Raw genomic sequence first — 25,780 nt, 5'->3', positions numbered from 1 at the left:
TTTTTGAAAGCTTATAAACTATGAGAGAACATGAAAATGACCTTGTAAAAATAACAGATACTTTTCTCCTACGATCCTTTGCTATGTGATCTCTATGCATCACTGCGCTCTCTGTCTCACGACTGTCCGTACCTTTCGCAGTACTGCCCTTCATATCCCCGTGGGCAAGCTGTGCAGCGGTAATCACCCAGGCCTTCCATGACACAAGATGGGCTGAAACTGAATCAGAAAAAAAATAAAGATCGAAAAAATCATTTGACTTATTTATTTTTATAAATTTAAGCAATTCTATCTAATATCTAGATGAATGGAACTGGTTTTTGATGGTTACAAATGTCATATTTGTAATTATAAGTTCCTATTCAAGGGTAATGGGCTTCCCTGGTGGCTCTGTGGTAAAGATTCTGCCTGCAAAAAGATGCGAGTTTGATCCCTTGGTCAGGAAGATCCCCTAGAGAAGGAAATGGCACTCCAGTATTCTTGTCTGGAAAAATCTCTTGAACAGAGGGGCTTGGCAGGCTATAGTCCATGGGGTTGCAATGAGTCAGACATGACTTAATGATTGAACAACAACATTCAAGGGTAGGATATCACAACTAAATATTACTAATAATAGTTAACAAGTAAAGATGGTTGCTTTTTGGTGAATTAACAATGCATGACACTGACCATGTTACAACTGTGAAGTTTTAATAATTATATGACAGTCATGAAAATATCAAACATCCAGAAAAAGGGTGCTATTTTTCTTGAATTAAAATAAAAACATGATGAGAATTCCTGCACATTTGTCAGACAGTAGAATAAGTATTACTGAGTATCTTTCAGGTTAAAAAAAAATGGGGACATAAAAGTAATTTAATTTTTTAAAACTTAGACCAAATTGCCACTGGATTTCAATGCATTAAGTGTGAATAGATGTTTCACTTAAAATAAAGACTGTCTTTTGTATTTTACATGTGGATTTCAAACTAGATTTTACTTTAAATACAAAATAATGTGATCTAGTGTAAGGAAATAAGACAGGAAATCTTTCTGCATGAAAATTAGTATGATTTTCTAACAATTTTATAATCTCTTCTAAGAAGTTGTTGCTGTTCTTTAGTTGCTAAGTAATGTCCAACTTTGTGATTCCATGGACTGTAGTCCACCAGGCTTCTCTGTCTATGGGATTTCCCAGGCAAGAATAATAGAGTGAATTGCCATTTCCTTATCCAGGGGATCTTCCAAACCCAGGGATCAAACCCACATCTCCTGCATTGGCAGAGGATTCTTTACCACTGAGCCACCAGGGAAACCCTTCTAATAAGCAAGTCTCGTATAACATGCCTGGTTCTGACAACACTGATAGACTGGCCAGTGAGCCTTGCTCCCAGATTCTTGATCACCTTACCCCACAAAGGAAAGACTAGAGAAGATATGAAAACAAAACTATGCTAAAATGTAGTTTTGGGTTGTAACAAATTTCTTTCAAATACAAATACTGCTTCATTTCCACTGGACAAAATGCATGGTGCTCTGGAAATTTAGAAAGAAAAAACAATGGTAATGTTGCAAACCAGCAATGCTACAAACACCGTTTTGCGTTTTGTTGGTCTGCTAAGCCAGCTGATGCTGAAAAAGCAATAAGGTATGTAGACCAGAGTTGCAACTCCTATTGCTCAGGTGCCATTTGGACCCTATTTTAATTGTCCTCCATTCAGGTCAAAAAGCAACAATTAGAACTGGACATGAAACAGTGAACTAGTTCCAAATTGGGAAAGGAGTATGTGAAGGCTGTATATTGTTGCCCTGCTTATTTAACTTATATGCAGAGTACATCAGCAAAATGCTGGACTGGATGAAGCATGAGCAGGAATTAAGATTGCTGGGAGAAATATCAATTAACTCAGATATGAAGATTAAATCATCCTTATGGCAGAAAGAGGAGAGGAACTAAAGAGTCTCTTGAAGGTGAAAGAGGAGAGTGAAAAAGTCAGCTTAAAACTCAACATACAAAAAACTAAGAAAAACTAAGATCATGGCATCTGGTCCCATCATTTCATTGCAAATAGATGGGGAAACAACGGAAACAGTAAGAGATTTTCTTTTCTTGGGCTCCAAAATTACTGCAGATGGTGATTGCAGCCATGAAATTAAAAGATGCTTGCTCTTTGGAAGAAAAGCTACAACGAACCTAGACAGCATATTAAAAAGCACAGACATTACTTTGCCGACAAAGGTCCATCTAGTCAAGGCTACAGCTTTTCCAGTAGTCATGTATGGATGTGAGAGTTGGACCACAAAGAAGGCTGAGGGCTGAAGAATTGATTCTTTTGAACTGTGATGTTAGAGAAGACTCTTGAGTGTCCCTTGGACAGCAAGGAGATCAAACCAGTCAATCCTAAAGGAAATCAATCCTGCATATTCACTGGAAGGACTGATGCTGAAGCTGAAGCTCCAATACTTTGGCCACCTGATTAGAAGAGCCAACACATTAGATTCTAAGACCCTTATACTGGTAAATATTGAAGGCAGGAGGAGAAGGGGACGACAGAAGACAAGATTGTTGGATGGCATCACCGACTCAAAGGATATGAGCTTGAGCAAGCTCTGGGAGAGGGTGAAGAACAGGGAAGCTTGGTGTGCTGCAGTCCATGAGGTCGCAAAGAGTCAGACACGACTGAGCGACTGAACAACAGCTAATACATTAAATAAGTAGAACATGAATGAGTAATAAATTTTAACCTTTGCATAATATGGGATCTACTACTCACAACTCATTATCCAGCTATGTTTTTTTTTTTTTTGCCTTAACAAAAATAGACCCACAGACATGTAAATGACACATTCTGTTAAGCTTCTAGCTCTTTAAAGCTGGATGCTGAGTTCATCTGTACATACACACACACAAACACACATACATACAAAGTCATATACATATATAGGCACTTGGAAAACAGATTTTTATACATTCAAGTGAAATTCTATACAGCCAACATGATTAAATTATATTTCTTTATAGTAATGGATCTGTCTCAATTATGATGCCAGAATGTCATAACTTTCCTTGGATAGTTGATGTAAACTGTTTTGAATTATGATATTATGGTGGACTCAAACTTTTCCTTACATCATATATATGGACTTATGAAAGAGGATGTAGGAATTACATCTTACTTGAGGTTTGGGTTTATTCTTTACGGTCCCGAATCCCTTATCTCCTCTTAATTTTCATATTGTCTGCAGGGCCACTTAGAAATCCTATAGTTTCTCTTCTCTGTGGCCATTTTATGTTACCTTAGGTCTGTTAATTCCTAAGTTACTCAACAGAACTTCTAGGACTTACAGTCTGCTACCCTCTGTCATCTCCTGTGGAGTCTACTGAAATGAAGTGACTTCCTGGGTTCCACTCCCTTATCCCAGTCATTGACTGTTCGTTCCTTTCCAGTCTGCTTTGCTGGATCTATGTCATGTCCTTGACTTCTGAATATGCTTCAAGTTTCAGTCTTCAGGTGTTTTCTATCCTATCTTGTCCTGTCCTCTTTCCCCTAGATGACCTCACTCAGTCTTCAGTTCAGTTCAGTTCGGTTCAGTCACTCAGTCTTGCCCGACTCTTTGCAATTCCATGAACCACAGCACGCCAGGCCTCCCTGTCCATCACCAACTTCCGGAGTCCACCCAAACCCATGTCCATTGAGTCGGTGATGCCATCCAGCAATCTCATCCTCTGTCGTCCCCTTCTCCTCCTGCCCTCAATCTTTCCCAGCATCAGGGTCTTTTCAAATAAGTCAACTCTTCACATCAGGTGGCCAAAGTATTGAAGTTTCAGCTTCAACATCAGTCCTCCCAATGAACACCCAGGACTGATCTCCTTTAAGATGGACTGGTTGGATCTCCTTGCAGTCCAAGGGACTCTCAAGAGTCTTCTCCAACACCACAGTTCCAAAGCATCAATTCTTTGGCGCTTAGCTTTCTTTATAGTCCAACTCTCACATCCATACATGACTACTGAAAAAACCATAGCCTTGACTAGAAGGACCTTTGTTGGCAAAGTAATGTCTCTGCTCTTTAATATGCTGTCTAGGTTTAATATGCTGTCTAACTTTCCTTCCAAGGAGTAAGCGTCTTTTAATTTCATGGCTGCAATTACCATCTGCAGTGATCTTGGAGCCCCCAAAAATAAAGTCAGCTAGTTTTAAAGGCTCTAAATATTGTATCTATCCCAATAGATCTAAAACTGAGCTCCTGTCCTCCCAAAAATACCAGTGACCTTTCTGTCATTTTCCCATCTCAATCAATGGCCATACATGGCTTCTATCTGCTCTGCCATAAACCACAGAATGACCTTTTTCTTCTCTCAGATTCCACAGGTATTCTATCTGCAAATGCTGCTGGTGTTACCATCACTAATTCATTGCATTATCCTATTCTAAGCCACCTCTTGCCATTGGAAGATTTTTAGCCTTCATGACATTTACTAACTCACTGGAGCTCCCATGCCTTCACCTCCTGTCACCCTTCCCCATCCCCATGCACTCTGCTCTAGCACTTGCTGTCTGCCCAGTGTGGGCTATCTCCAGGCCATTGTGCTTACTTTTTCCTCTGGCTGGGTGGCTCTTCCTTTAGATGGTCATGTGACTCTCTCCATGACTTATTCAAGGCTCTGGCCAAGCCTCATCTGTTTGTGAAGATCTCCATCGAACACGCTAATGAAAAGAGCACCCTATTCTCTCCAAATTCACTGAGGCTGGCACTTTCACTAACTGATATTACATAATAAATTTGTGGATTTTTTTTCAGGTTTATTAAAGTATAACTGCAAATAAAATTGTATTATATTTAAAGTGTACCTGTGATGATTTGATACATGTGTATGGTGTGAAAGGATTCCCACCATCTGGATAATTAACACATCTATTACTTCATACATTTACCTCCTACTGGTGCTACTCTAGTAGCACTCTAGGTTCTACTCTCCTAGTGCTAAGTTGCTCAGTTGTGTCTGACTCTTTGCAACCCATGTACTGTAGCCCAACAGGACCCTTTGCCCATGGGATTGCCCAGGTGGAAAACTGGAGTAGGTAGCCATTCCCTTCTCCAGGGAATGACTGGAGACCCAGTGACTCAACCTGGGTCTCCTACATTGCAAGCACATTCTTTACCATCTGGGCTACCAGGGAAGCCTTGTAAGTTTCCATTATACAATAATGTATTATCAACCATGGTCATTACACTATGTATTATATCCTTAGATCTTATTCACTTCATGACTTGGACTTTGCACCCTTTTATCACCTTCTCCCATTCCCCAGTCCATGGTAACAACCATTGCACACTGTTTCTATGAGTTTGTTTGTTTTAGGTTCCACCCCAAGTGAAACCATGCAGATTTTTCATTCTCTATCTGGCAAAAATTGCTGAGCATGTTTGGAGAATATCAAGAAACTCAAACCTGGCCTAACTGTAGAGAGAGGAGATGGCATTGAGCCTGGAAAAAGGGGTTGGATTGCAGAGGGTTTCTAACACTCTGAGAAAACATCTGACTTTTCCTTGGGTAGGCAGGGGAAACTCTTGAGGGTATGTGAGCAGTGTCATACTTTCACAATGATTAAAAGTTTATTTGTCCTGATAAGAGATATTGAATACTTGAACTAAAAAGTGGGTGAGTTAGTAATCACTGGCCAAAGTCTCTGCAGAGAGATATCTCAGCCTCCTCTATGTATATTTTAGAATCTGTTTTTCTTATCTCGGGGAGAAGCGCCTCTCTTCTCATCATATGAAAGTCTTTGCTATGTTAATTAATGTTCCAAACTTTATGTGATGACCTTAGTGAGTTATGAAATCACTTTCAGGGGTTTTGACTAAAATTTCTTCTAATAATGCAAGAAAGTAAAATTGAATATAAACTCTGATACATAATATAGACGGGCTTCCCAAGTAGCTCAGCTGGTAAAGAATCCGCCTGCGATGCAGGAGACCCCAGTATGATTCCTATGACGGGAAGTTCCCCTGGAGAAGGGAGAGGCTACCCACTCCAGTATTCTTGGTGGCTCAAACAGTAAAGAATCCGCCTGCAAGGTGGGAGACCTTGTGTCCATCCCTCATTGGGAAGATCTCTTGGAGGAGAGCATGGCAACCCACTCCAGCATTCTTGCCTGGAGAATTCCCATTGACAGAGAAGCCTGTTGGGCTTCCATGGGGTCACAAAGAGTCGGACATGACTAACACACACACACACACACACACACACACACACACGCATATGTATGGATAGATAGATATCCACACATTTTTTTGTATCCTAGCTTATGAGGTAAAAAAAAGATTTTCTTAGAGTGGTTGTAATCAATAAAGTTGGAAAGCCATTAAACTAGCTGCCTTGATTTCATATTTGATTCTTACAGTGTCCTTTGCATAAAAAACATGTTGCATAAATCATATAAAGCAAAAATGAAACAAATAGAAAACATTTTTTATTGATCTTGCTGACCATCAAAGTAGCACTCTCTCCTCCCCTTCTGGAAATTTCTTAGAGCTGTTTACTCACACCCTTGTAACCTAACGTCTGCTTCCACTGTTGACTGTCCAAATCCACTGGGGACCCACACGGTTAATGTCATGGTCTGTACTTAGTCTCTCCTGGGAGAGCAGCATCCATGCTCATCCTCTGCCTCTCTTTTCTCTCACTAAATTGGCAATGGCTTGGCCTCAGTTTCCTTGCCTCCTGGACAGCTCTTTACTTGGTGTTTCTTTCTCTTCTGACTTGTCTAATGTATGAATTCCTATTTTCTTCTCATGTGCTCCCTTTGGATAACACGACCCTGGGAAATTTCTCTATCTTCATCTAGGCTTCTCCAATAGCTTCAAGCAATAAAGACTCTGCCTGCAGTGCAGGAGACACAGGAGACATGGGTTCAATCCCTGGGTTGGAAAGATCCCCTAGAGTAGTAAATGGCAACACCCTCCAGTATTCCTGCCTGGGAAATCCCATGGACAAAGGAGCCGGGTGGGCTGCAGACCACAGGGTCACAAAGGGTTGTACACAATTGAGCACATATGCACTTCTTCATCTGCCCTTCCAATTTTCAGATTTTGATTTCTTGTGACTATTTGCATATTTCCATTCAGACAGACCTTTCATATAAATTTAACTTATTTGAAACATAAATTGTCTTTCTTCTACAGCAGCTCTCTCCGGTTTCCCCATTTCTTTTAATGACTACCATTGTAGGTCAATTTTGCTACAAAGCCCTGGCTTCAACTCCTGCCTTGCCTAAACCTGTCATATCTAATGAGTTATCAGTTCTACAGGGTCACATTCAACAATCTACCTTCTTGTGTTTTCCTCACATCCATCCCCTTGTCTCTCTTTTTGTTGCTATTACCTATTTTCAGGTTCTAATTATCTTTTGCCTAAGTTAGTGCAGTAGCTTTTTAATTAGTCTCTTTGCTTTTCTTATTTTCCTGTTTCAGTTCATTATACTCAATTCCATCATAATAGTCTCCTAAAGCGTGGCTCTGATCACATCAATCTTTTATTTTAAATAAAAATTTGTAGTGTTTCCTCATTACAAAGAAAATTAAATAGCAATTTCTTAGATTGGTATTCAAGGATTTCTACAGTATGGCCTCCATTCTCTTATTCCTTCACCTGTAATTATAAAATTCTATTTCAACCCATGCTCCAGACTCTCACCGGTTTTTATACATAATTTGTGTTTCCTGCTTCTAAGCTTTTACTCTGTTAATTTTCTACTATCTCTGCCAGTAAAAACTCTTCAATCTATTGTAATTTAATAATTAAAATAAATTTAAAATTTATTATGCATGCTCAGTTGCGTCTTTTTGTGACCCCATGGACTGTAGCCCGCCAGGCTCCTCTGTCCAGGGGATTCTCCAGGCAAGAATGCTGGAGTGGGTTGCCATTTCCTCCTCCAGGGGATCTTCCCGACCCAGGGATCCAACCTGCACCTCCTGTGGCTCCTTCATTGGCAGGTGGATTTTTTATCAGTGAACCACCTAGGAAGCCAAAAATTTATTATGAATATTATTAATTTTTTAATATGTTCTTTAAGTTTCCAAACTCAAGTGTGGTACTTTGTGCCTTCAAGTCTCCTTTAGATCTAAGCTGACCTCTCTGCAGACATCGGTGTAACTGTGAGCCTCACCAGGAGCTGACCTCTCTGCAGACACCCGTGTGACTGTGAGCCTCGCCAGGAGCTGACCTCTCTGCAGACACCCGTGTGACTGTGAGCCTCTCCAAGAGCTGACCTCTCTGCAGACACCCGTGTGACTGTGAGCCTCTCCAAGAGCTGACCTCTCTGCAGACACCCGTGTGACTGTGAGCCTCTCCAAGAGGTGACCTCTCTGCAGACAGCCATTTAACTGTGAACCTCTCCAAGAGGTGTTCTGCTTCTTTTTTATATATCCTGTAGCTTTTGTTATAGCTCACCCTACAGAAAATTATCAACTAATTATTAATTCCCATTTTAATAAACCATAAAATAAGTACCTTTCTCTTGTTCAGATCAGTTTATCAGAGGTAGATTAGGGAAAGGAGGATGAAAATAATATCTTTCACACACCAACCACTTTTGCTCAATGAATGACAGGATCATGTATTTTATCCTCATCAATATCCCATTTATCTAAAAATTCACATTTGATATCCTATGCAAGACTTATGTTCTGTTCAACCAAAAAGGGATGCTTGCAGAGAAAAGGGAGATAATCACACGAAAATGTTTTCAAAATGTAAACAAAGCCAAAGATGGAAAAAAAAAAAAAACTTGGAATAGGTAGAACTATCTCTTCATTTGAGTTGCTTTATGGTTCTTATATACAAAAGATAAGGTGTCTAGGATTCTAATTCTGAACAAAGTGCCCTACATTCCTTCAAAAGCAGATTCTTAGAGAAAAAATTACCCTACCATGTAGAGATTGAATTCTATAAATCATTTAGAAGAAAGTGCAGATAGTCTTAGGAAAAAGGTAAGTGAAAACACCTAGGGGTTTCCATCAATACATAAACCAAAGCAGAACGTTCTGACAGCACTGAAATAAAATATGCCTGCATTTGTTTCCCCTTATGGCTGTGTTTCCATGGTATCAAGCTTGGATTATCTTAACAGAAAGGGGCTGTGATTATGGGAGATACTGACTTATTTTGGAGCATAACAATAAGTCATCTTGCTGTAACCACATTATTTTTCAATTATCTGCCTGATAATTCTTTATCAGTCATGAATTAAACACAGAAAATGAATGAAAACAGCTATAAAATTTATATAATATGCATCAAACAATCCCTCATAGCTGAAGTTATTGCAGAATATATGAAAACACTAGGTCTTTCTAAAAACTTATAATACACATTGGTACATAAATCACTTATTTCATAAATATACGTTAACATTGGTATTTACATTTTAATAAGCATTATTTACTTGGGACAGAGTTTTAAAGGAAAAAGGAGCCATCGAGTATTAAGTGTTCACTTTTGTCCTGTTTTTATATTGTTAAAAAAAATCTATCTTAAATTGAGATTTTTGTCTACATGAAAAAAATAGCTAAATCACAGAAAAGTCCATGTGCTACACAGATGGTGTTACTGATTGGGAAATATGGTAATATTTCTCAGCCTTACTTGTTGCTGGAAGAAATTAGAGGGCAGGCACATTGCTGACAGTCATTTGGCAATCCCTTGACGATGCCATAATAACCAAGAGCACATCGTTCACAGAAGTCACCAGCAGTGTGATGTTGACAGTTCTGTAAAGGAAGAGGAGTTTGTTTTTAAAGTAATGACAGAAGGTGATTTATCACGGAGCTCCCCGCCTCGGAGTCTGTGTGCTCCTGTGAACACACACACACACACCCCATTGACAGAACTCAGCTATTAGCTCTACATATATTTTAAAATTTATTTTTTAATTGAAGGATAATTGCTTTCCAGAATTCTGTTGTTTTCCATCAAACCTCAACATGAGTCAGTCAGAGGTGTACATAAGTCCCCTCCATCTTGAACCTCCCTCCCATCTCCTTCCCCTCTAGATTGTTACAGAGCCCCTGTTTGCATTCCCTGAGACATACGGCAAATTCCCATTGGCTATCAATCTTACATGTGATAACATAAGATTCCATGTTACTCTCTCCCTACATCTCACCCTCTCCTCCCCTCTGCCTACGTCCATAACTTTGTTCTGTATGTCTGTTTGTCCACTGCTGCCTTGCAAACAAATTCATCAGAACCATTTTTCTAGATTCCACATATGTGTGTTAGTATAAGGTATTTATCTTTCTCTCTCTGACTTACTTCACTCTGTATAATAGGCTCTAGGTTCATCCACCTCATTAGAACTGACTCAAACGTGTTCCTTTTTATGGCTGAGTAATATTTCATTGTGTATATGTACACATTTTTAAAAAGAAGCTCTTTCATTTGAGAAGTTAATACTGGGCTGTTGTAGCTATAATGGCAAGAGTTTCTGTTCTCTTTTCCTTACATCAGTCTCTCTGAATTAATTTTCCTCTTATTCTAATCTGGAGAATAGACTTCACAAATTTCTAAAATGTATTGTATCATCTGGCTATTTATGTTTCTTCTCTACCAAGTGTTAAAAAAGCGCTAAAAATCCTAAGGTCTTGGTGCCTGACCATCAATGGGCTTTTTGAAACCAAACCAAGGTGGAAAGCATTAAGTATCTTAAGAGAAAACAATTATAAAAAAAGAAAGAAAGAAAGGTCAGTCTTGTTTCCAGATTAAGAATATTATTCATCTAATTCTTGCCAAGTGTTGATTGTTCTCTACAGAAAGAGAGGACCCAATCTGAAACCAGGGATCTCAAGTCAGTATTTTCTTTTTATGTTTGCATAATAAGAGGTATTTGGGTAATATGCTTTAAGACATTTCCAAAAGAGAATGAGAACAGTTTTGGAATATAGTTTCACCACAAACAATAACTTAAGTCACTTCCTCTGACTCTTTTTGAGAGTTTATGCTATTCTCTGGGGTGAAACCATGGCATTATCACAATGAATTTTGGAACCCTGTCTATTGTTTCATTTTTTGGTGTTATGTTGAAAATACATTGTGTTACAAATAAGATTTTATAATTCACTGTTAAACTGATCTACTTTTCTAACAGGATACAAATATCAAATCTTCTAATTCTCCACCTCTCTCTCAGCAGATGTTAGCTTCTTATTTTCAGGGAAAAGGAAGTCCTCATTTGGTGTTCTCTCATCTTCCTGCCAAACAACAGACTATCTTTTCTGCCTCACTTTCCTTCCTTTCAATGTGTAGTTCCGTCCACAAGAAGTGGTGCATTGTTCTTTGTCTAAAGCTGCTCTCCTCCTAAACTCTGGTTTAGAAAAAAGGCCTTCTTTGTCTCCTATTAACTCCAGCATCTGCATTTTCTCCTTCTTGATGGCTTACTTCCACTGACAGTTGAGGTTGGTTAAGCCTTTCATATCTTAAAAAAAAAAATCTCTGGGATCTCATGTTTCTGGACAACTTCCATCTTATCTTTGATAGGTTTATTAAAAAACATTATTTACATTGCTAGTCTCTACTTCCTTATCTCTTTTTCACCTCTTCATTCTTTAAACAGGCTTTAAACACACACACATACACACACACACACACATACATATATATATATATATTCTTTTTTACATTCTTTTCCATTATAGGATATTACAAGATATTGAGTACAGTTTCCTGTGCTATATAGTATGTACATGTTGTTTATTTAATTTTATATATAGTAGTGTGTATATATTAACCCTAAACTCCTAATTTACTTCCCCTCTGACCCCAAACAGGCTTCTGATTTCACCACTGAAAGATACATCCAGGCTCATGAATATTATTTTTCTGGCTAAATCAAAATTTACTGACAATAATCTGCCTTCATGATACATGAACCATCTGCAGCAGCTGATATTCCTGGCCATCCTTAGGTTGAAATTTTCTCTTTCTACAGCAGTACATGAACCAAGAACTTCCGAATGTACAAGCTGGATTTAGAAGAGGCAGAGGAACCAGTGAAGAGGAACTAAGGAGCCTATCGATGAAGGTGAATGAGAAAGCTGGCTTAAAACTCAACATTCAAAAAGCTAAGATCATGGTATCCAGTCCCATCACCTCATGGCAAATAGATGGGGAAAAAAGTGAAGATAGTGACAGATTTTATTTTCTTGGGCTGCAAAATCACTGTGAATGGTGCCTGCAGCAATGAAATTAAAAGATGCTTGCTCCTGGGAAAAAAGCTATGACAAATCTCAAGAGCATATTAAAAAAGTAGAGACATGACTTTGCTGACAAAGGTCCACATCGGCAAAGCTATGCTTTTTCCAGTAGTCATGTACAGCTGTGAAAGGTGAACCATCAAGAAGGCTGAATGCCAAAGAATTGATGCTTTCAAACTGTGGTTTTGGAGAGGACTCTTTTTTTTGGGGGGGGAGAGGACTCTTGAGAGTCCCTTGGACACCAAAGAGATCAAAACAGGTAATCCTAAAGGAAATCAACCCTGAATATTCATTGGAAGGACTGATGCTGAAGCTCCAATACTTTGGCCACTTGATGTGAAGAGCTCACTCATTGGAAAAGGCCCTAATTCTGGGAAAGATTAGGGCAAGAGGAAAAAGGGATGACAGAGGATGAGATGGTTGGATGGTACCACTGACTCAATGGACATGAGTTTGAGCAAACTCTGGGAAACAGTGAAGGACGGGAAGCCTGGTGTGCTTCAGTGCATGGGGTCACAGGTTTGGACATGATTCAGTGACTGAACAACAATACAGTTTCTCTAATAGTACAGTGTACTGACTGATTATCTTCCTCTGTGGCTACTCTTTCTTATCTTCCGTCATGGATTTCTTCCCCCTTTCTGTTGAGTAAGATTGGCCCTTCCTAACTTTGGCTCTCGTTTCTTCTCTTTCTCTTTCCTACATTTTCTACCTTGGTCATTTCAAGCATTCCTAGAACTTCAGCTATCAGGGCTTCCCAGGTGGTGCCGGTGGTAAAGAACCTGCCTGCCAATTCAGGAGACATAAGAGATGCAAGTTCGATCCCTGAGTCAGAAAGATCCCCTGGAAGAGGAAATGGCAACTCGCTCCAGTACTCTTGCCTGGAGAATCCCATGGACAGAGGAGCCTGGTGGGCTACAGTCCATGGGGTCACGAAGAGTCAGACACGACCGATGTGACAGCACGTAGCTATCATCTGTCTGTCCCAAACTCTAAATTTTATATATTCTGCCTAATATCTATCTCTAATGAGTTCCATACTTAAGTTTCTAATTGCTTCTTAGATAGTCTTCTTGTATAACATAAAAGTATTTGAATAAGAAATCTCAAAAATTAAGTTCATCTCTTTCAAAACCTCCTAATGCTCCTGTACCTCCCATTTAATTCGGGGTCACTATCATCTCCCTGGCATAGCAAGAAAGACCTTTATAATTCAGCCTCTCTGCTTACTCCTCCAGTCTTCTGTCTAGCTCCTGTAACCTTCACACTGTATGCTAAAGCTATATGGGACTATCTGAAATTCTCAAATTATGCAGTGCTTCCCCTTACCTCTGGGAGTTTTCATATGCAAATGTCTTGTTCTGGGATGTTTTTCCTCCTCTTAACTTGGCTAACACATATTCATTCAGCTCTCATTTTCACTGTCACTTTCTCTGATAAACATTCCCTGATGCCTGAAGTCTGGGCTAAATTCTCCTTCTCGCTCAACACAGTGACTGAAATATGTTGACATTCAATGATTATTTTGAATGACTGCATAAATGAATGTACTTTCTAGGTATTATAGATAAAAACTGGTTAGGCTTCTTAAGATGAAAAAGGTCAGTTTCAAGTCTAAAGAATTTGCAGTAAGGTGGCTAGCAGGGAGAGAGGATTTGTCATATTTGGATACTGATTTAAGTACCATAATCCTCTCTTATTCAATCATCCAAAGGAACCACTGTATTTCAGCAAGAAAATAGCCATTTCATATTTAACAGTAGCATGGTGAGAGATAATGATTCCAAGATAAAATAATTATCTGTGAATTCCAGTCTCAAATCATTCAGCAAGTTGCCAAATGATGAAAGAGTGTTAACTGGGGAGTGCTTTAAGAATATACTTTATAGTTATAGAAATGAGCAGATGCCCCAAAATACATGGGATCTTAAGCAATAATTGTTAACATTTGCCTTTGTAAAAAAAAAAAAAAGAAAACCTGCATAATAAATTATTTATGTAACTTACTGTAATACTGATAAGTGAGTCAACACAAAAAATAATGCTAATCATTACTAAAAATACAGATATTAAAAAATATGGTTTGCTTCTTTTATACCTACAACTCTGTATAATTTCTACAAAGAGATAGCAAATATTTGAACTTTCTCTGGACAGTCAATCTTTCACAGGGTTGCTGACATACTAAACTTGGTTAACTGAATCAAATGTCCCACTTAGCCCCACAAACACAGCACACAAATCATGATGCTGTTTTTGAAACTTTTGACATCAATCTTTCATATAACTTTCCTGTTTGCTTTGAAATAGAGGACATAATATTTCTCTTATACAGAAATTAGTCTTTAGAAAAAAATTTTATGTGTTAGAGGCCTAAAGAGAAGTTTAATGATCTGGAGATTAATATATGCCAGTATCATTTCAATAGTAGATTACAATATATAGCTTTCATTTTTGTTTTTTGAATATGGGAAAACCAAGTTCTGCCTTCTGAAGCTTTGCAGATTAAATCCTCCCTGGTGGCTAAGAAGGTAAAGACTCAGCCTGCAGTGCAAGAGACCTGGGTTTGATCCCTGAGTTGGGAAGATTCCCTGGAGAAGGGAATGGCTACCCATTCCAGTATTCTTGCCTGGAGAATCCCATGGACAGAGGAGCCTGATGGGCTACAGTCCATGGGGTCACAGAGTCGGACAGGACTGAGTGACTACACTTTTACTTTCACAAAGCTTTTCCTTATGCTGCTTGGAAACTTGTTTCACTCTAATTTCAATTAGCGACCCAAGCTCTGCCTCCTGAAGCTATACAGATTAAGTCTAATTTCCATTTCCCGGGGAAAGTCTTCAAATATCTTAAGAACATTATTACTTCCTAAATCTTTTTTTCAAGCTAAACAGTTAACAACCCTGATTAGTCAGAATTTCTCTTAAAATAGAGATTATAAGTCTCACAAATATATTTAACATACTTCCATCCCTGATCTTGATCTTATACAAGTGAATCTGTAGTCAAGTAAGAACTCCTATTTCATAGAAATTGCTATTATGTGTCATTCCCTCTGTTTTTTCCCTTAAACACTAGTATATAAATTCCTAGAAGGCAATGCCCACACATTCCTCATCTTTATATTCCCAGAACCCATGATGATGCCTGAACATGGTAATACTTATTAACAAATGCCTCAACAATGAATAAACAAGTGAGCCTAAGTTCAAAACCTACTCTATTAATTTAAGCTTGTTAATTGTGGCTCATAATTCTACCCTCCAGGCTCTTTTTGATTATTGACAGCATCCAACACTGTAGGTAACACTTCCAGCTTTACATCATCTGAATATTTGATAGATTTCAACCAAATCATTAATAGAGATTTTGAACATGACGGGGTCAAACACAAATCCTATGCCTCATCAATGGAGACACTGATAGACCTTATTGTAGGGTATGCTGTTTAGTGGCTTCTACACCCACTGAACCTGGGAACTGATTACTATTTGGCCTATATTTTCAGCCCTGTTTGTGAGCATATAAAGAAATGTTCTATCAAATGCCTATTTGAACAAACCAGAGTTTGAGCCATAGATCTCTTAGGCTTATGACTTAAGCAAATTATTTAATTTTTCTCAGCATCATTTTATCAGCTGTATTAGAAGGAATAATCCTTTCTCATCAATCTATGGTAAGAACAAATGAGAAAAGATTATCTCCAGTGGCAAGCCCTGGTTCTGGTACATACATAAGGTTGGACACATGGTAGCTGTTAATCTTTTTTGCTGAATTTGACACATGACTTATCACATTCTCTGATGAGTTTGAAATTATACTGAGAATCACGGAACTACAGTCTCAGATGTTATATACATAATAACTCAAGCAATTAGCCTGATACGTCTTATTTTAAGGGAACCTATTCTGATTGGTAATAAACATTATTTATGTTTCACTGGAGATCAAACTCAATCCGTCTCTTACATTCTACTTTCCTTTTTAAAACCTGGTATGATACTTTACTGTTTTCCATCCTATGATGAATTTCATATTTTCATGATTTTGCAAATTTTTTTCATATATGGTTCTTAATCACATTGCAGATTCTATTAATACAATGGGGTAAAATTCACCTGGACCTTCAAAATCACAGTCATTCCATCAGCTAAAAGTATGATTACAATCAGCAACTATTATTTTGTACTGGATGTGAAACATGATTCTAATATTTTTTACTCAAGGGTCTACAAGTTACTTAATATTTTTTAGGATTAATTTTCAGAGCTGTAATACAATACTAATAATTTCTATCTTGGTAAGATAGATTAAATAAGATAAGGTTTATTTTTAAAAGACCTTAAACATAGAAGATTCTAGTTATGAGTTTACTGAAGATGGAGCTAATTGCTTAACCATGGAGGCTGACAGTGTTACAGACAACAGAGCAGATCAATATTTATTTTATCCTTTCATTTTAAAATAAGAATTGTGATAGAGTAAAAATAATATTTTCACAAATTGTTTAGTCTTGAGAATGTTACTTGTGCCAGTTGAGATTTCAATATTCCCATGTAAAATATAGGAGAAATAATATTGACTATGTAAGTCACTCAGTCATGCCCTACTCTTTGTGACGCTATGGGCTGTAGCCCGCCAGGCTCTCTGTGGGATTTCCCAGGCAAGAATACTGGAGTGGCCTGCCATTTCCTCCTCCAGGGGATCTTCCCAACCCAGGGATCAAACCACTGTTTCTTATGTTTCCTGCACCGGCAGGTGGGTTCTTTACCACTAATGGCACCTGGGAAGCCCAATATTGACTATAGGTGTAGTGACTATTAAATGAGAATATATTGTGTATAAAGAGACAAAGCTATAGATGTGTGTTAGTGTTATATAAACTCTTAAAACTCTATCTTATCTATTTTTATGATTGTGTGTGTGTCTGTGTATGGATTAGTATTAATTCACCTACCTCTTCTCCCCCTTCTGGCATGAGGTTCAATATCTTGTAGGTTTTACTACTTCATTTTGAAGAAAATTTTCCTTAAGAAGCAATTGTAACTTAGATATTGGTAATAACATGCCTATGTGTAGGATTTATTAGCATCTACGAAGAAGCAACAGCTCTCTTGTAAGTGTCATTAAGAATTATTAAGAGTAGTTACAAAGTGATGTGAGTTTTATTTTACAGTTCAAATACTTAGCTTGTGAAAATTTCTATACTTTTATCTACTCTTTATTTTTGAAGAAAGGAATAAAGGAAAAGAAAAAACAAGATAAGAGAAAATCTAGCATAGCACTAGATATAGCATTGCTTTTTACAGTAATTTTTTTATTAATTATCATCTGATCGGTTCTTAGACTATAAATGGTGGATAATATGTATGGTAATTATCATCTTTATTATCATTAATCATCATAGCTATCACTTCTACTATAGAGCTTATCATGTGCCAAGTAACGTTCTAAGCCTTTTATCTAGCATTTCATTGAATCCATAGAAAAACTCTATGATTCAGTACTATTATTATCTTCATTTTATAAATGAGGAAATTAAGACACCATTGAGGTTAAATAAGTTGACTAAGCTTACACAGACCATAATGGATGAAGCCATAATTTGAATCAAGGCAGTCTGACCAAGGGGTCATGTTTATAACCACCATGCCAACATAGAGGGCATTGCACTGTGTAGGTGATATGATATTTAACTGGGAAACACAGTAAAAATAGTAAAGAAATCAGTATGCTTCAGTTGCTTCAGTTATAGCATTGGAGTAGTCATAGTTATTTCCTATTTGCCTCATGAAGCTGTTTCAAAAATGAACGAAGTTGCCTAAACCCAAAAGTTGTAAGCTGCCTGAAGGAAAATATAAAAATTCAGAGCACAGTAATTTATACTAGCTGTGCATGTCTGATGCACCTATGCATTTATTTTTATTTCACGTAGGGATATCTCAGAAAATAGAGCTATAGTAAGAATTGTTGGCACAAAAATAGTTATAATAACCAGCTGGTCAAAAGAGTACAGACAGTATAAATACAACAACTTTTATCTGAAATGAAAATGAAATTAGACTGTATTTTTTATGAGGACTTCTAAATTATTCATTGTTGTTCAGTCGCTAAGTTGTGTCTGATTCTTTGCGACCCTATGAACTGCAGGACACCAGGCTTCCCTGTCCTTGACTATCTTCTGGAGTTTGCTCAAACTCAAGTCCATTGAGTCAGTGAAGCTAGCCAACTATCTTATCCTCTGTTGCCCGCCTTCTCCTCCTGCCCTCAATCTTTCCCAGCATCATATGGAGTGACATTACTATTATAATTTCCAGTGAAGATAGCATAAGAAAGAAAAATGCATTTAATTTTCACTTAAGAATGTATGTTAACCACCTCCTCTGAAATTATCCATTGAATTTTACAAGCCAGAGGTTGGAAAAAAATATTACCCTTAAACCAAATGACAATTATTTCAAGAATTCAAGGATGGTTAGTATCTTCACCTCCACTCCAGTCCTCACAAATAAGCATATTATAAATTTCCATATTTTGCCTTGGTAGAAAGAAGATAACCTTTAAGAAGTCAGGAATAAAACGTTGTCTTAATAGGATGAAAACTTTTACCTTAAACTAATCACCAGAATTGTACTTTGTGATAAAAGATCTGAGTCATTCTTATTAAAATCATTAATAAGATAGGAAGCTGACCACCCTCCTATATAACATTTTTTTGAGACTTAATCAAATCAAAACTATGAAATTATTATATGAGAGATAGCTCTGGCAAGGAAGACACATATATAGGTTTTTGAAAATACTGTAAATATAAAAATAACTGAATCAACTAAGAAATGTCTAGAGCTAGAAAGAAAGTGGTTGGATATTAAAAAACATGTAAAAAATCTATTTTGTCAATATTTACCAGTAATGACCAGTTAATAAATACATTGAAACAAAAAAATGTAATGTTTACCATTAAGAAGAAAATGTAAGATACATGGCAATAATTTTAACATAAGAAATGCATAGTCCATATAGGTAATACTAAAAAAACTGTGAGACATAAAATGTTTGAAAGTGAAGAGTATCATATTCTTAGGTTTAGGGAGGATAATTCAATAGTGTAAAGATGATGATTGTTTACGAATAGCTTAACACAATTCAAATAAAAATTCTAGTACTATTTTTTGGGGAAGAGAGGAAATAGTGAATCAAAATGTCATTTGAAAGAATTTATAAGTACAACAAGCTAAGAAAATTAGAAAAAAAAGTGTAGCAAAGGGCCTTGCTTTACTAGAATTTATAATTTACCATAAAATGAAGGTAATCAGGGCATTATAATAGGAACTAAAATGTAAGGAGAAAAGAAAAGATGCTCTTTAAAACATATCTTAACATGAGCAAAAGAAATACGTATATATTCAGACACCATGATGTGTCAGGGAGAAAAGGAAATATTATTAAGTAAATGTTTCTTTAAAGTAACATATTTGAAGAAAAATCATCTCCCTACATTATAATAAATTCTGGAAAGATTAAAAAGTTGGATCTAAAATGCAATCATAGAAATAACGGTAAATACTATGCAATCTCAGTATAGACATTTAAAGTCATTGCCCAGGGGAGATTACCATGAGAATGAATATTGTTAGAGAAGCAAATTGCTCCAAGGATTCAGTCCTAGGAATATCAATATATTGACTTCAGGTAATGAGGAGAAAACAGCAAAGAAAAGTATCAAAGAGCAGACTTTGAAAATCCCGAGATTACCATGTCCAGAAAATTAAACTGAAGAAAAGCTTCAAGAGGAATGGGTGATTCAGAGTAGCAAACGCTGCTGATAAATCAAATACAATGAAGACCTGAACACTAATTGTTGGTAAGTGGTAGAGGGAAAGCCTGATGTTAGTAGTTCAAGGGGGAATGGTAGGAGAGAAATTGTAGATGGAGTATAAACTCTTTTCTATGTTAAAGGAGATGAATGAAATAATACAAGTCAAGAGGGAAAGTGGAGTCAAGAGAGATTGATTGATTGATTTTCTAGATAGAAGAATCAAAATGTGATTCAGAAGGGAGAGGAGAATAATGGTGGACAGAGTGATGCTCCTGAGTGGGAGAAGGGCGTACGTGGCACACTTGTTTTTTTCTAGAAACAAGAACAGTTTATCCAAACTCATGGAAGAATCACAGTAATTGCATACAGATGCAGAAAAAATAGGTGCATGTGTTAGTGGGAGCTTGGGTTAGTTCTCTTCTGATTGCTTCTAATTTCCAGTGAAATAAGAAGAAGCAAGGCCATCAACTAAAAGTAAAGATGGAAATGGGTCTGGGAAGGGTTTGAAGCTTGAAGAGGGAAGAGAAGGTATCAAATTATCATCCAGAAAAGTGATCAAGATGCTGGACTGGAGAGATATGGCATGGTGGAATTGCAGCAGAGAGGTTCCATTTGAAGTCAGTGATGGTGAAAGTATGGTGAGACTAGTCAGCATAATCATGTGTTTTTCAACAGCCACATTCAGCTTAGAAGGCACAGGCATTCGAGGAGTAGGATTTAGCCAGAGTTAGAATTCACTGAGTAAATGCTAGTAAACGAGTAGTAATAAGAGAAATGAACATTACAAAGCAGCGATAATAAAGAAGGGTCATGAATATTAAGCTGGTTAAGAAAGTGAGGGCATGGGAGACACAAGGAATGATAAAAGATGTGAATGTCAATGATGAGACTAAAAATGTTGACACTGAAGTATCAAGAAATGAAAAGTGAAGTCGCTCAGTCACGTTCAACTCTTTGCGACTCCATGGACTATATAGTCCATGGAATTCTCCAGGGCAGAATAATGGAGTGGGGAGCCATTCCCAGTCAAAGGAGAGGATGGTTTACCTTGAGACTATAGAGGCTCTCAGTTCCTGATAATGACAAGTCCTTGGAAAGGCTCGTGGAGTGAGGACAAGACACTAAAGTTAAGGGTGTGGAAGAGTTCATTTTACGGACATCGGAATCAGCAGGAATTACGCCAGAAGTGGTGCTACAGTGAATGGCAATGATGCAAGTGAAAAATCTTCTAGGAATGTGGTGGGCGACCCGAGGGTTAGAAGATGGTTTCAACAAGCAGGTAGAGTGGGCAAATCAATGGAGATGTGAGAATCAAAGCTGGGGGCTATTACAGAGGAGAAAAGGTGATATAGCCCAGGTTGGATGCATGAGACAAGTGCTCAGGGCTGGTGCACTGGGAAGACCCAGAGGGATTGGGTAGAGAGGGAGGTGGGAGGGGGGGATCGGGATGGGGAATACATGTAAATCCATGGCTGATTCATGTCAATGTATGACAAAAACCACTACAATATTGTAAAGTAATTAGCCTCCAACTAATAAAAATAAATGAAAAAAAAAAAAGAAAGTGGCCCCACCTTCAGGGTCAGGGGAATGAAGACTGTGAGAAAAAACAGTGGCTTTCACTGGAGAGCGTGGCTGGGGGAGCAGTGTGCTGGAAAACCACGTTTCACTTTGAGCAAATGAAGAGGAAATCAAGGGAAGAGGGAGATTATGTAGGGATTTTGCTTATTTCTGGTCTTGAGTTCCACAAGGCTCCATAGGGGTTTCAGAAGACTAGGAGAGGTGGTGAAGGAGTTCGACTGAGACACCCAGAGCTGTGTGGGGATTAGATTTCGGGGGCCCCAAGTGACACAGAAAACTTGAATTTCTCCATAGTTCTGATTGTTCCAGGGATGAGAAAAATGGAGTTTAGCAGGAATATCACAACAATTAAAAAAAAAAAAAAAAAGAGCAGTTAAAAACTCATAAAAAATAGTTAAATTATGGATATCAAATCAAAGAGTGTAAAGATGATAAAGACTAGCAACATAATACGCTCGTGAAATGTACATTTTAAAAAAACGCAGGACATAAAACTACACCTATGGTATCATATAAATCTTCTTTATAAGCAAATACATAAAATTGGTGGGAAACACATAAAATATTAAATGTCTATCTTAAATTTTAGACTACTTTTTTTCCTTAATAGTTTTCTATAATTTCTGAATTTCTTACAAAGAGTTTATTTTTAGTAATAATCAGAAAAAAACCCCTTGTGATTCTAGTACTTGTCTAAGATGCTGTTGGTATTAATGTACTATTTCTTGACATGAGCAGTGATTTTTCCAGTTATAATTTTTACATTATTTTTAAAAATGCATAGTATGATGTCTTTTCTTCAAATGTTCTTACACACACACTCACACACATATGTATACAAACAATTAAGTTCCCTGCAGGTTAGCTGATCTCGGCACTCAGTTTATGAATACGTGTAAGGAGAAAAGAGAGCATGGGCTTTATCCAAGAAAGGCTCAGGTGAGTACCTGGCATATGGAGGTTTCAGGGTCACACAGGTTGCTATGTCCATGACACTGACAAGGTACACAGGTTCCCAGGGTTGGTCCAGGGGTACGGCCACCTGGCTCAGAACGCAGTCGATAAAATCCTGGCGTGCATGTCTGAAAGAAAACGGAGCCAATTAGGAGAGCCAACTTAGAAAGCTTTCTTTAGCAAACCTTGGGTTCTTCAGTAGTTAAAAAGAAAGATATTTTTCGTCCCATCAGTGGTAAAGGCAACACTACTTACAAACAGTGAATGTCACTTTTGATTCCTAATGTGTATTTCTGCCTGGTCCATCAAGTATACAGGCAGCATCTGTGCTATCAGATGTTAGCAAAGGAAAGTTGTCATTTGCAAATACCACTCAGCCTGAACAAACTTCACATAGTCTTTTTTCTTGAGGAAGAAGTTTGTTTTTAAATAAAATTGTCATATGGACTAAAGAGAGAATCCCAATGTCCTTGACAGCCTAAAAGCTGTCTCCACTGTGCTTGATGGGTAGCTTGATGAGTCCAATGAGACTCAGCAAAAAATTAAATAAATAAAAAGTATTGCGGTTGCATTATTTATATAGGTATAATTTAAAGACTATAAAAGTAAGAAATTCAAAATAATAAGAGCTTTACACGTCTTGGGAATATTAGGCCACCAATAAAATGTATCTTTTCTTGATGTAGTTTTTTTCATCTTGCAATAAAAATCTGAGAGCAAACAGGAAACTGCTAACAAAGCTGACATACACAAAATCAAGGCTTCCATCTTCATTCGGGTTTATTATGTAAATTTATCAAGAAACATCACTGGCTTTTTGGAAGAAAGCCCATCGCTCTGAAGAGGAAATGAGAACAGTCCTGTGTTCTGGGCTCAGATCTCTTAGTATGCAAAGCTGCTGCATTTATCAGCCTTTGTTGATTTATGAGTAAGAGGTAGGAGCTAGTTTTTCAGATTCCACTAAAGATTATGAAGGGATGTTATCCATGTCAACTTTTTTCCATAGGATATCTTACTCCCACTGATAAAGAGAAGTGACTGCTGAATAAGCAGGGGAAAATATTAAATTAAGAACTTCTTAATGCCTTTGCATTCTTTTGGTTCTGGACCAAAAGAACCAAACCAGGGTGGAGTAGGTAGAGAGGTTCCTTAGAAAAAGAAAACGATCAATAGATCAATAATCTGCATTCTCTTGTTTGTTTAGATTTGGATAATTTGAGAGTACTTCAATTAAGCACTTAAGATTCTCTCTGCTTTTATCTCGGCCTGTAGGAAATTCTAATGAGATGTAATAATGTCCTGGATTTGAGCAAGCTGATAAAACCAGGAATAGTATTCAAAATATTTGGAGTTCTATTTATCTTATGGTGGAAAAATCAGATACATGAATAAGTTTATTCATATTATTCAAAATCAAGGTTCATTTTGCTATTGTTACCAAGTAAGGTCTGGAAATTATGACTCAGGAATTCATTTAAGCACAATTGAGGCAACAATCTAAGGTGTATTTAAAAATGTTACACAGTGTAGGTTGTTCTAACTCTGGTGCATGCTGACTGTAGAATAAAATTGGATTTTCTTTGTATAGATTTCATCCTTGGATACCTATATAATTACTGTTATTTTACTGGCATATTTTCTTGGGGGGGGTGTCTTTAAAAAACACACAAATTGAGAGTTCCTAGCTCTATTTTTTAAATCAAACAGAAGTTTAAAACAAGTCTTACAAGAAGAATAACATTAAGAGATGGTCATTTTCATTGAGGAATCATATGCAATTCAATGTTATGGACTGAAATCGAAAGCAGCCCTGGCAGGTGACATTTACTGTAATCCACCCAATTTCTCCATTGCTATGGCTCTTCTCTGGAAAGAGCAGGACCAAGTAGAAAAGCACCCCAGGGGGAGTACAAGTCTGGGCTTCAACTCAAGCTCTGTGTGGAAGCTTCTAGGCCCGTCTCTGTGATTCTCAACCCTGGCTGCACACAGAATCGTCTGAGGAGCTTTAACTTTAGCGTTTTACTGATACCTGGCTCTGCCCCCAGAGATTCTCATATAATTGGTGGAAAGCTGGGCCAGCGTCGGTTGTAAAACTCACAGGAGGGTCTAATAAGCAGCCAGGATTGAGAATCACTGGCACGCTCCTCACTCTCTGCTGGAAGTGTGTGTCTTTGAAGGGCATACAGACTCTGGCAGTGTGACATCAATGAATACAGAAGCCTTGATTTTCCAAGTTTGTTTTGCCTGAGGGATACAGGCAAATCACTTGGTGTCATTGAGATGTGGTTTCCTCATCCCACAAATGAGCATATGTATTAACTCAGTTGATTTCTTTAGTTTCTACAGTTCTAACACTCCAGATTAATTCTGTGTCTTTATAGATCAAATTTCTAAGAGTTAGCAAAAAAAAAAAAAAAAAAAAGACTACTCCACAATACAAGGGAAATTTAAAACACTTTGTAAAGGAATGTAAATGCATTTATTCCTCTTTAATCTCATACTCTTGTGGATCTTATTTGTATTTATTTTTTTCTGTTTTTCACATTGCTGAGGATGTTTTTTAAAATCAGATGTTTTTCTTCTCAGTCAACTAGGGCAAAATTCATGAGAATCATTATGTTTGAGTTAGGAATAAAAGAGGAAAGATAACAGCTACTTTTTAAAGTCCTGTTTAAAAATCCTTTCTGGAACAAAATAAAGAATTATTGAAAGGCAAGTAAATAAACATGGTCCTAATATTATCCCTTTTTTTTTCCCAACTCAAACTTTCCCCAAGTTCTCTTCTCTTGTGCAGAAATTATTCAGAGCTCAATTTTCTTCTGCTCTTCTTCCATGTTTGTCTTCATAATATCCCATCAAAATGTTAGAACTGAACTGTACAAAAATGTGGGAGGGAGGAAAAAAGGGAACGTGATACAAAGGGAGTAGGAAGCCAACATGCTCCAGGTGTGAGGTTACACAACACCCCTCCATCCTCCTCAGAGTTTAATAACAAAAATAGACACTTGTGCTGTTGCTGGTAAAAACACTCTCTTGTATCTTTACATAGGTTTTACAGTCAGACAATCCTGGGTTTACTTCCTATTCCACCACTTACTACAGATGACTTGTACAGATTTTAAATACTGTGGACTGAAGTTTCCTCACCTGGAATGTAAGGATGTTGCAGAACTTAGTGGCTGAGTATTAATG

General features: G+C 37.5%; 1 protein-coding gene across 7 annotated transcripts in view; it reads right to left on the bottom strand.

Annotated features, from left to right (window-relative positions):
• Positions 1-25,780, bottom strand: part of LAMA2 (laminin subunit alpha 2) — a 693,967-nt gene that overhangs the window by 186,324 nt on the left and 481,863 nt on the right. For all 7 annotated transcript variants that reach the window (XM_043457137.1, XM_043457138.1, XM_043457134.1 and 4 more), the window contains 3 exons: positions 22,582-22,716; positions 9,629-9,753; positions 133-219 (listed from right to left, as the gene is read on the bottom strand). In XM_043457137.1, the coding sequence (XP_043313072.1) occupies positions 133-219; positions 9,629-9,753; positions 22,582-22,716 (347 nt within the window). The remainder of the gene's footprint in view (positions 1-132; positions 220-9,628; positions 9,754-22,581; positions 22,717-25,780) is intronic.

The sequence above is a fragment of the Cervus canadensis genome, chromosome 33, assembly GCF_019320065.1.
Source record: "Cervus canadensis isolate Bull #8, Minnesota chromosome 33, ASM1932006v1, whole genome shotgun sequence".
NCBI lineage: Eukaryota > Metazoa > Chordata > Mammalia > Artiodactyla > Cervidae > Cervus > Cervus canadensis.
Note: the sequence above shows the minus strand (reverse complement) of the source record. Positions and strands in the feature narration are given on the sequence as shown.